This window comes from Eulemur rufifrons, chromosome 5 (genome assembly GCF_041146395.1).
Source record: "Eulemur rufifrons isolate Redbay chromosome 5, OSU_ERuf_1, whole genome shotgun sequence".
NCBI classification, from domain to species: Eukaryota; Metazoa; Chordata; class Mammalia; order Primates; family Lemuridae; genus Eulemur; species Eulemur rufifrons.
Genome location: NC_090987.1, coordinates 2,909,354 through 2,921,971, shown reverse-complemented (window position 1 = coordinate 2,921,971; position 12,618 = coordinate 2,909,354). Strand labels below are relative to the sequence as shown.

Here is a 12,618-nt window from a genome sequence, read left to right as displayed (position 1 = left end):
TGTTTGTATACAACTATTTTACTGCTGCATAGCATTTCATAATACGGCCTATCCCCTATTGATGGTTGTTAACAACTTTCACTGCAATAATTTTGAAATGTTGCCCCACTTATTTTATAAACCAATTACTTGTCACTCAAAGTTTTCAAAACAATCTTACTAGAATTTTAATTGTAATTATGTTAACTTTATGGATTGTTCTAGAAGGAGCTAATGTCTTTAACATTAACTCTAACCTTGCAGATATGTGGTGTATGTCCCTGTTTAGCAAACTCTCCTTTATCCATTATTAATCTTTTCACATGTCTCATTTAATTCATATGTTTTGTGTTGCTTTTGTGAAAGCAGTATTTCCTTGTGCATGATGAAAGGGAGCTTAAGTGCACATACTCATAAAATAAACACTTGGCCACTTTACTCAATTCTACTTTTAGTTCTTTTGGCCCCGCTTTAAGTTAAACTAGCATTATTGTTTTTATGAATCTCCGTGAGACTTCTTAAGTCGTATCAGAGCAGTGCATGACACACAGAAATATGCGTTTTGAGATGCTGAAAGATCACTAGATGCTGTCAAGTAGCCTTTTCCAAAAATCACCTAGGAAATGGAAATTGTTCCTTTTTAGAGAAGCATGGAAAAAGTCAAGTACAAAACAGGGAGATGAATGAAATGGAAAACGATGGGGCCTCTGATCCGAGAAAGCTCTCCAGGCGGAGTTGCCTGGAGTCTTGTTCTCATGCCGAGTGTCATAACATGCCAGCTTGTCCCGATGTATCAAGACAATTGTTGAATTTACAAAAGAAAAAAAAATGGAGTTGGTGAGGTAGGTGTGCCTCTTTCTTCGGGGAAATGGGAATTAATATTTATTTAGGATCTCTGTGTGCCAGGATTTCTTCTAGGTACTTATGACATTTGTGCCATTCTCCCTGCCATTTGGTTTCTTTATCAGTAACATAATGTTACTAGCACATGTTAATAAGTACATAGAAATGACCTGGTTGTGACTTAATGATATTAATTTATTTTTGGCCCATTTCTCCCTAGCAATGCAGTTAACTCAGGGTTTTTGCCACACCTGCTTGCAGCCACCTTCCTGTGACTAACCGCATGGTGGCTCTGGGTGGGCAGTTGCGATCTGGGGGGAAAAGAGTGATTCAGAGCAATGAACTCTACCAGACATACACAAACCTCCTGCAGCCTGTTTAATTGTGACAGATTGGCAGGTGAATAGACAGATCGGCAGAATAAAATAGAAAGCCCAGAATTAGTTTCACATAATTAAATATTGACAAAGGTGGCATTTCAAGTCAGTGGGGGAAAGACGGACTTTTAAAAATGTTATTGAGATAACTGGGTAGCAGTCTGAATCCACACTTTACACGTTGTAGTTTAATTTTGAGACAAATCTAACATTTAATGTACCATATGCAACTATACAAGTACTAGAACCAAATTTGGGACAATTCTTTTATAACCTCCAAGTATGGAAACCATAGAATAAAAGATGAGCAAAATAAAAAAAGTTTGCTTTTCCCAAGATTCTGTAAGCAAAGTAAAAAGAAAAAATGAAACTAACAAAAACAAATTTGTAACTTCTATCATAGACAAAAAGCCAGTCTCCTTAATCCATAGAGAATGATGAACAACCCAGTAGAAAAAAAGCCAAAAAAAATACAACTGAACAGTGCATAGAAAATACGCATGGCTTTTCAATATATAAAAGATACTTAAACTCATTCCTTATAAGAGAAATGCAAATTCAAACTTAAAAACTAAAACTCCAATAAGATACCATTTTTTATCCACCACATTGGTAAAAGTTCAAAAGTTTGCTAACAGCCTACTTTGGCAAGAATGTGCGGAAACAGGCTCTCAAATGTGATGGTGGAAGTGTGAGTTGCTACAGCTCCTCTGGAGGGCAATTTGGCAGAATTTATCAAAATTACAAAAGCATCTGCCCATTGACATTTGAAGCAACTCCACTTGGCATCATGAGATTCTCTTGGCATCCTGAGAAATGGAAAGCATGCTACAGATTATTCATTGCAACCTTGTTTACAGGAGCAAATGATTGGAAACATCCTAAATGCCTGTCAGTGGGGTGTCAGTTAAGTAAAACATGCTGTATGCACACTGCTAAGTACTATACAGCTATAAAAAAGGAGACAAGAAGGTGGGGTGTGTGAGTAGAAGGGAGTCTGAGATAGGATCACGATGCCCTTTGTCCACCGATGGGGTGAGGTCCCAGGCCATGCTGTTCCATGGGAAGGCGAGATGCTGAGATGTGGGTGCTTACAGACTTATGCAGGAGGAGTGGGAAGAAAAGAATACACAGCATATCAGTGACTTAGAAAAAGTAGTTTCTAATTCTCCTGAAAGATTGATGAGAAGTTGTGAATTGTGCCTCTCTGGTGAGCTGGGGAGAGTGGGGACTGGTAGGAGGTGCCTTTGCTGTGCGCATTATTGGTCTCTGATGTTTAACTTACATGAGTGATGTTTAACTTCATCAGCTGTAGTGGAGGGGTGTTTTTTTTTTTTTTTTTTGGTAATCAAAATAAACATCAAAAAGAAAAAAATAGTAGAATTTTTTTTAAAGTGTTCTTAAGTTCAATAACAGGCCTTTTGTGTTAATAGTGAGTTAGTGTAGAACTGACTGATGTAATACTTTTATGGGGTTCTATTCTACTTATTTTAACATACATTGCCCTTGAACAGAATAAGAAATTATGTTTATTACATATTTTTTTTAGGAAGCCTGAGATTAAATAAGTCCCATCTTGGGTCCTTTTGCTAATTGGTCACTGTATACTTTATTTTATTTTTTACTTTTTGAGACAGGTTCTCTCTTTGTTCCCTGGGCTGAAGCTGCCTCAAGCTTTTAAACATGTTATATTCCAAAATTTACTTTGAAATGTGCTCTTAACTTAGAATGCCTTTTCCATAAGAACAGCACGCGCAGTTTCCCAGCCAGTCCTGCGAGGCTCCCTTGGCCACTGCGGACTGCGAGGCGCTACGCCGAGACTCGCGCTCCCCTTCCCGCCCAGCTCGGAGTGCTGACGACATCCCCTGCCAGTGTGCAGAGGGCTTTGTCCTCAGCGGATAGGCGTGGGGTAGTTTCTGCCACCTGGGGCTGCAATCCTGGAGTGAAGGTTAGAAAGGACGGGCAGAGGCCTGCCTTTTGATGAGAGCTTTGAATTAGATGGCTTTGCACAGTGTGGATATTGCCTCTCCGCCGTGTGCCACACCTTCCCCCTTCACCCCTTCACCCCTTCACCCCAGCTTTTCAAGCTGAGAGGGAGGGGGACAGAATCTGGAGCCTGTGAATAGCTTTTGACAATTCTCTGAATTGCTATGTGAAATTTTATGTTCATGTGCATTTGCCTTTTCTAAGGAAGAAGATAATATGTAGTCTACATTTGGTATCTTGGTAGTTTGATGCTGTTATCCTTATTTTATAGTTAAGGGAAGGAGATCTCAGGGCATTGAAGTACTTTCCCTAGATCACAGCTCTTCTGCGGGGCTGAGATTTACGGGCCAGAAATGGAACCCAGGCCGCCTGACTTCACACCCAAGGGTGTTTCTTCTGCACCACTGTGGTCTGTGGCAGGAAGGGGAGGAAGAGGAAGACGGGGATGGGACAGATCTGACCTGGTCAGGAAGCAGGGTTGGAGGACACAGCCGTCATGAGTCCCTAGGGGAACTGCTCAGACACTGCCTTCTCACGTCCTCCTTCACTGAAAGACGTGTGCACCAGTATCTCTCTTCCAAGTTCATTTCAAACAGAAAACTGTCGTAAGTTCTTCCTAGCATTCCTCTACTTAAAGTAGACATATATAACCCTTTGCATTTTTCTGAGAATTTTTCTCATAAATTTGACAGAAAAATGTCTTACCTCCCCCGTAGGGAAACACCAGGTTACATGTAGCTGGTGACAGGAGTAAGCCCCCTGCCTTGTGGTCAGAGATCCCCGGTGGCAGAGGAGGGAAAGTCAGGGATAAAACTAGGTCTGTGGTTATTTCCGGAGGAGCCCTGCCAGGCTGGGAGAGCCACAGAGTTCAGGAATGGGCTGAGCATGCTTAGTTTACTTCTCTGCATCCCCCAAGAGACCTGCTTCGTGGTGGTCTGGAGAGGAGGACTCAAAGCAGAGGGGTGGGGTGGGGGGACAAGGGCAATATACGTAACCTAAACTTTTGTACCCCCACAATATCCTGAACTATATAAAAAAAAAAGCAGAGGGGTGTGTACACACATGTGTGGTGGTGGGGTTCCATGTGCGTGTGCCAGTGTGTGCGTGCGTGTGTGGTGGTGGGGTTCTGTACAGCATTGGTTTGAGCAAAGAGATTAGGAGCGTGTATTCTGACAATTAACACTGGCTGCACATCAGGCAAAACTCTGAAATGTGACTTCATAAGAATGTATTTCTCACTTGGGTAAAGGCCAGTGGAAGTTGAGAACCTCTTTTCCATCTTGGTAACTTGGCCGTCTGAACATGTGTCCAGTGGCAGGAGGGTGACAGAGGCATATGAGGTTTTTTTTAATGGAGAGATAATTTATATGTCTTACAATTAAATCATTGAAATTGCAGCATTCTGTGGTTTTTGATACATTCTCAGAGTTATGCAGCCGTCAGCACAGGCAATTTTAGATTTTTATTACCCCCAAAAGCAACCCCACATGCACTAGCTTCCTCTTTTCTTCCTGTCTACGTGTATGTATGTTTCTTGTATGTGTGTATGTAAAACATGCAATTACAAATACATGTGTACATATGTATTATAATAAAGCATAAAACGGCATGTACATATTGTATATAAAAATATATACACATATCTGTATATGTAAAGTATATATGTACGGAATGGACCTTAATGCCTTTTAAAATCTCAAGTTCCGCATCACTTCTTTCTTGTTCTATTTTATAATTTTAAATAAAAAAGAAGCCTCTTGCCTTTTTTAATCCTCTCTCCCCTTCCTCTGCCCCCGTGTATACCTTACCTATTTCAGTGAATCCCGTAATTTTTAGATTCTACATGCCATTTAGTTACCAAGACAGATTGGCTTATTTTTGTCCTAGATACATCCTTCTTGAAAATAAAACAATTGGTTTTTAAAGTCATCTCTTTCTTCCTTCCCTGAATGTTAGGATTCATTGCTTATATTGTTGCCCATGAAAATATGCATCACACACTGAAATGTGTTTATTTTGACAATTTTAATTTCTTCACATGATTGGTGGTTGCCTTTGATGATCCTTCATGCCTCGCACTTTCCATAAGGAGATGATATTGGTGGTACCAAAGAATCTACATTCCTGATAAACAGTACTAATTAAATACAGTAGTAGCTTGTTTTCTCTCCCCAGTGTCAGTAAACAATGGTGAATTTAAGGGGTGTCTGTAATGCCATTGAAAACAAATTGGAGATCTGCAGAATTAAGGAATAATTTGGAACACTTACCCGGCTAGTTTGAGGAATTCGAGAAGTGATTCTCTCCCTTTTAACTATGACCAAAGTGGACATTGTGTTGTTCACCTTCAGATGTTTTCCTGTGTTACTTCTGTCAACACGATCCAGAGGATGGTTATACATCTAAGAGACTCTACCACCCTGCCCTTTTCTTAGAATGTACTAGTGTCTTTGATATGTAAATACTATAAGGAAGGCCAACTGTGGAGTACTCAAAATAGGCTTGAAAACAGAAAACCTAGATTCAGATTTTGCCTTAACCACTTACTAGCTGTGTAACGTTTGTAAGTCGGCGTGTTGTCGTGATACTTCCCTGCTTCTGAGTAAAATTCCGTTAGCACTCACGGCCTCAGAGGTGCCTTTGAAGTCGCCAGGCCAGTAGTGGCCCATGGCACACTTTAGGTAGGTGCTTACTCTTTTTTTTGTTTTTCATTGTGTAGTAATTGTTAATTAACAATAGAGAATTTATATTAAAAGCAAATTTGGTAATTCAGAAGTGACATGAAAGAAATAAGCTATGCATGCGTATATTCACTAACTACCTTACAGATATTTAGTCTAAGAGAAATTTAACACCTACCTTGACAGAGCCTTTGCCCAAAGCAAGCTGAAAATAGCTGGAAAATCTCTGTTATTTCGGTTCTTCTTATTATTATTTCTAAAGGTGATAGTGTTCTTTTAAGTTTTAAAAATGTATTCATTAATATATAAATCATTAAAGCATATTTAGAAAATAAAGAGCATAGGCATTGCAGCATGGCTGCATTAATATTTTGCTGTTTCTCTTTCTAGTCTTTTTTTCCTGGGCACAAAGGGATTGAGTTTGTTAGATTTAATGAGGTGGGCACGTGCGTGTGCTGACAGACCCTGCCTGGAGCGGGGAGGTGGTGGCCGCTGTCCCAGAGGGCTCCCCTGGGTGCAGTTGCAGGACTGTTCCGTACTGCAGGGTGCCCATTCCTGAGGCGAGTCCCCACGAGGGGCACCCCGTCCCCTCCATCCATGGAATGCTGTTCCAAGTGCCATTTTCATTAACTCTGCCTTGTTTACAGTACACTTCTCCACGCTCCCCTTGTCACGAGTGAATAAATAGACACCGTATTTACTGAGTCTTCGCATTTCTAACATCTTTTGCTGCCCTTCCATGTGAGTGATAACACAGCTAGTACAAAATCGTTGCTTATAACCATTTTCACTTGCTTGACCAATATTTCCCAGGGTGTACTCCCTGAAAAATAAACATTATAATGTCATTGAATATTACGCACATAAGTGACTCCAATTAGAAGCATTCAGGCAATGAGGACCTACATGAAGTTTCCTCTTAGAGCCCTTAATGTCTGAAGTGCATTGTGAGATGTGTTCACTAACCACCATTTCCCGGCCTTATTTGGTCATCGAAATCTCTCTTCAGAGAACACCTTGCAGGGTTTCTCTCTTCAGCAGTACCTTCGGGAGATGCTGATACACATACTGCTCTGTTTTCTTCTGGCATTTAATTTCAGCCTGATTTTGTTTGTTTGTTTCTTTCTAGATAACCCCTTACCACCTGCTTGAATTTGTATAGAGCTCTTTTCATTGCTGTTCTAAAAATGACAAAGACAAAAGAAAAACAGCTGTGTGTGTATTCGGAAGGGGTCTAGGTGTGCGGTCTCGGCTGCAGACGTACTGACAGGGCGGACGGAATAGTTTGCCACGAAGAACGTCTCATTCCCAGTTCTCTGATTATTTCAGGCCTTGCGTGTCTAATTCTGCAGGAAAACCGTGGGCAATGAGCCTACTCCTGTTTTCAGTGGCAATGTAATACACGGGCCCGCATCGTGTTCTGCAGTCCTTCACTCTTAAAAGCCGACACGATCACAGAAAGCTCACCGGCACTAACACATTGCCCAAATGTTGGCGCTCGGGCCGGGGCTGTTTGTAGCTGCACCTCTATATGCAAACTGGTTTTGAGCCTTACTCAGAGGCATCTCACTTGACAGAACTTAAAAGCAAAAGCATCTTTGTCTCCTGAATGCTCTAAATTCAGTGGAGGTGACACATTTTTCTCTTGTGCCTCTCCACAGTGGTGGTAGGTGTTTTCTTGGGGATAAGCAAATTCTTCACTGCCCTCAAGTGGTACCAGAATAATTTGATATTAAAATAATAGAATTTGGGATTTTGTATTTTCGGTTCTACATGGAACTGAATTGCTAAGGTAAAAGACCAACTTAGAAATTAATGCTAGGTTATAAAAACTACCAGTCTCATAAGGTTAATATATACGTTAATTATATGGGTGCAGCACTTAGAACAGTGCCCAGCGTGTAGAAAGAACTATGTAAGTGTTAGCTAATATCACTGTTTGTGGTATAATGTCATTGATTTGACCTTAATTCGATTTACTTTTCTTTCTTACTTGGTAGGTCAAACTGTGCTGAAAATATCCGCAAACACATTTTACACACAGGCAAACATGAAGGAGTCAAGATGTACAACTGCCCCAAGTGTGACTATGGGACCAATGTCCCGGTGGAATTCCGAAACCACCTGAAAGAGCAGCATCCCGATATCGAAAACCCTGACCTCGCGTATTTGCATGCTGGTAAGGCACTGAGACTGTTCAAATGCTTGTTGTTTTTAACAGGATTTCATTCACTTGATCGCAGCCGTTATAAATGCTGTTTGTACATTACCGTGATTTATTTTAATGGAGCAGAGTATGTGATAGTATCTGCCTCAAGACCTGTAGAAAAGTGCATTCCAGTCTTACCCCACTTAACAATGAAAACCGGCCTTTTCAACTGTATTTTATCACAAAAGCAAATCTGACAAAGTAATCATCCTAGGACAGCAAAGTTAACAATAACAAATATTTAAAACATAGTTCAACTAAAATGAGAGTAGCTGTTTGAGCTTCGTATTTTGACTAATTGGTAAAATTTTTATTTTTTTTCAAAAAATGTTTGTGATTTAAATTGTTACGCCCTGTCCCTTTGCACTATCGTTTTTCTAGTGAATACCTGGAAAGAATTTGGCCTGTGACTGAGCAGAGTGAGTCAGGCAACTTGGGTGATAACACAGTACTGCTCATTTCCCAGATTTTGGAGGAACCTGTCACCCGGGTTTTAGGGAAGTGCTGGCGATGACTCTAGCCCCTTGGACCACAAGGCAGGTGCTCTGGAAGGTATCAGAGATGTAGCAACAACTGCAGGGTAAAGCAGGCCTGTTCCTCTCTAACCCACCATTTTGTTTAATTAGCCAGTATTCTTTAGTGTTGAATTCTCACTATGCAGAACAACAAAATGATGGGTTATGGGTGTGGGGACCTATTTGAGGAAGTACTTACCCTGAAATAAATTTAGAGAACTGTTCCAAGATTTAGGCCAAGCAATACTGCAGTTGAATAATGCCAGTTGATACTGGGTATGCTCTAAGCAGATGCTTTGGGACCAGTTAGAGCTGCCTTTAAACTCTACTTCCTCCCTTATTGGCCATACGACCTCAGGCAGGCTGACCTCCCCAAGCCTCCGATTTCTCATATGTACTATCTGTGTGATAGTACTCACTTAATAGGGTCATTGTGAGAATTAAAAAAGATAATGGCTGTGAAGCTGTTAGCCCAGAACACTTCATGCCTATCGTGTGCAACGCAAAGGGGGTTGTTGGCACTGGGGGGGATGGCGGGGTCGTGATAATAGTGTTTGAAAGTCATGGGAAATCACACCAGAAAGGCAAGACTCCGTTTTCAAAACATTAAGCACTATTTGCTCTCATATAATACCTACACTAAAGGAAATAGAACTGGATGAGTAATTTAAGTTAAAATAATATCCTTAATGCATTTGACAATGTATAGATGTAAGGTTATTATTGTTTTTTTGCTGATGTGTTCTTTCAGATTTCTCACTTTATGTTCACGTGATTGACTTATTTGAATAATGGGTGAATGTCTGATTTAGTAATCTCTCTGCTGTATTTAGGGCTATTTTTGGAAAACAAACAAAAACAGAGGTCTCTGCTTTTTTCCATTTTGGTGAGGTTCTTTCTGTAAAGGTTTTGAACCAGACAGTTTATCAGCTTTAGTTCACAAAAACAGATAAAGTCCAGTTGAAATAGCTCTGGCCTTCAGTACCTGTGGGTTCGTTTTAAATATGAGTACATGGCAGGACAGAAGCCAGAAACACTGCGTGTGCCGTGGGCACTTCTAGAAACGGCCAAGCATCAGGAACGGACTTAGTGGTGGGCTGTCAGCACGTCTCGTCTCCACGGTGGTGGTGCTCTGCCCACCTTCCAGGTTCAGGATTGATGTGTGGATATTATCTTCCCCTTCCGTGTACCAATTAGACATTAAAAATGGACTACTTCCTTAAATAAAGTACCTCTCACCTTCAGAAAAACCAAATTCCAAAGAAAGGGGAGGAAAGCTAGTTGCAGACCATGGAAATGTCTCCGTTTGGTGGTTGTGCACGGTGAGGGCCGGTTGCTGCGCTCACATTCCTACTGCACTGGTGATACCGGATGTTACTTGGTGATATGTTGTGAGAATCTCATTAGTGACGGAAAAAATTTTAGAAAAATCATCCTAGTCCACTTGTATATGTGTGTGAGGCTCACATTATAGTCCTGTCTAAAACTATAGCCTCGTCTCCTCCTTAGTATTTTTATTATTCTGCTAGAAACGTCTTTCTACGTAAGCCATAGCATTCCTAGCTATGTTCACAGAAGAAACCCTTGTGACACGAAAGCAGGTATTGACTATATTCTTCCCTAGGCGTGGCAGGATTGCTCCTCAGTAATATTTTGGATAAGATTAAATTTAGCTCATTAAGAGGAAACTTTAAAAGAATGAATTTTTTTTGGACTGACTTCTTTTTAGCCTTGTAATTCTGAATCCTGTGTGATGCTTTTCAGTATGATATTTGAGTCAAATTGTTGCCGCCCTCGTTACTTGTTGGTGGTGGTAGTTTCTGATGCCACAGGTGAGGGACTCTGATGGGAGGTGGCGTAAAACGTCACACAGTGGCAGAAAACCCTAAGGGTGGACGGGTACAGGCATGAAGGATATTGCAGCTGCATTTTCTGGCGTAAGCAATGTAAGCAGGATAAGAATTTTGTAGCCCAAAATTCAGTGAAGCATATCATGTAGTTCTTTTCCTAAAAGGTTGAATTTAAAACTACCCTAAGTACCCCACCCCACAAAAAGCACTCCAGTCCTGATTTGGCTACAGCGCGTATATCAGACATTATTAGAAGGAAAACATTTATAACCACAACAGAAAAAGACTGTAAATAGTGTGATTTGGTTGAAGTAATTTAGATTTAAGTTGAGAAAATATTTGGAAATTTATATATTAAAGTGAGGTATTTTATTTTTATTTGAAAGCTGTTCTTCAGAAAGAGGTTTTTCTCTGGTTGTGCTATTCCCTGGGTATCTCTACATTGGTGTGTACTTGCCGTCGTGTAGGTGACGTAATTTACGCAGATGCCACCAACCTGGAGGCCAACTCAGGTCCCTCTTGTGCTGCTTTGTAAGGATGAGTGTGGTTGGACGTCTCTGAGCTCCAGATTCCTTATCCTTGAGCTTCGGCCCTGCTGGTTCTGCTAGTGCTTCTGTGGTCGTGGCCTTCAGGGCAGGGTGGGCTCTAATGGAAGCTTTATCGTTCCCTACATGACTCTGGAAACTTCCTTTTAACTCCTTTACCTCAGTTTCCACTCTCTACAGTGGAGACGGTGATGCCTGTCACGCGGAAGGCATGTGTGATCTAAGTGAGACAACACTACTGTGAACTGCTCGGCACTTAGCGTCAATGGCTGCTCGGGTTCGTCTTCCCTGGCGAGCAGAAGTTGATAATTCACTGTATTTTTTTCCCAATCCTTTTTGGCAACGGGTAGAATGATTTGGGCATCATTTTCCATTTCATACTCCAAAGAATGAAAGGCTATCTGTGAGTTTTAATTTTAGTTGTAGCCCTATTTGAAACACAAAAGTGATTTATTTATTTTTTTAACCATGGATTATTTAGAAATCTAGTATTTAATTTCCAGGCAGTGTGGGATTTTTCTACTTACCTTTTGGTTAACTTTTGAAATAGTAATAGAAATCGATAGCTGGCTGAAATTTACTGTGTTTACGGAGTCTAATCTGAATTATTTGAATCCCTTAAAATTGGCATAGCCTTTCTTTATCCCAGCAAATGGTGAGTTTGGGCAAATGTTTGGGACACACTAGAAAGGAATGTAATGCCGGTAGCGCTTGGTGCATCATTTATGTTCCTGTATGTCGGTTACAACATCAAGTCTGTGTACCGTTTTGCTCCAGATTGTCTTTATTCTTACTGATTTTTTTTTTAATGCTGATTCTATCAACTGTTATGGGAGGCATGTTGAAGTTTCTCTGATTCTGGATTTGTCTGTCTTTTTAAATTCTGTTAATTTTGGCTTTAAGTGTTTTGAAGATGTATCTCTAGGTACTCAGAACTTCAGGATTAGTTAATACACATACACATACATGATAAAGAATATGTATTCCTTACAATTATGAAATGTTTCTTTGTATCTGTAGCAATATCTCTTGCCATAATTCTGTGTTTCATACTAGTGTAGCTACCCCAGCTTCCATATAAGTGTCATGTGGTTGCATTTTGTCTCTTTACCTGCTGGGACAATTTTAATCTTTTAGATAAAATATTTAATCTTTTACTGTTTCTTTACTTTTCTGCTGTCATACTTTTGTATCATATTTAAATTGATTTTATTTTCATCAGTTCTTATGTATTAAGACTTTGCCACTTAACCATGTACATTGAATTATTGCTTGTACAGAGTGATAGCACATGAATTTATCAGATACTCTCTTCAGAAATGGAGATTTTCATATTCTTCTCTGGATAATCGATTTTTGTATTCTTTATAACATGTATTATTTGTCTGTATTGGCCTCTCAGCCAGTTATAAGAATAAGAATGTGAAAGTTTGACTCCTATCAAAACCTCAAGTCCTTTTTTGTTCCTAATGCTAACTAATTCAGTACCATTTAAACTGTATTTACTTGATTCTTTATTTCCATCCAAGTGTATCACTTTTCCTTAGACAAATTCAATTTCATATTCTCCCCCGAGCTCATTTACTTAATCTATTGTAGTTAAGGTTAAACAGCTATAGTCTTTTGTCTTAAC

At 40.1% G+C, this 12,618-nt stretch overlaps 1 protein-coding gene across 1 annotated transcript in view; it reads left to right on the top strand.

The window, feature by feature from the left end:
* The window catches only part of ZNF407 (zinc finger protein 407), a 411,466-nt gene that overhangs the window by 280,518 nt on the left and 118,330 nt on the right, over positions 1-12,618 (top strand). The window contains exon 8 of the mRNA XM_069468342.1: positions 7,867-8,045. Coding sequence (XP_069324443.1) covers positions 7,867-8,045 — 179 coding nt within the window. The remainder of the gene's footprint in view (positions 1-7,866; positions 8,046-12,618) is intronic.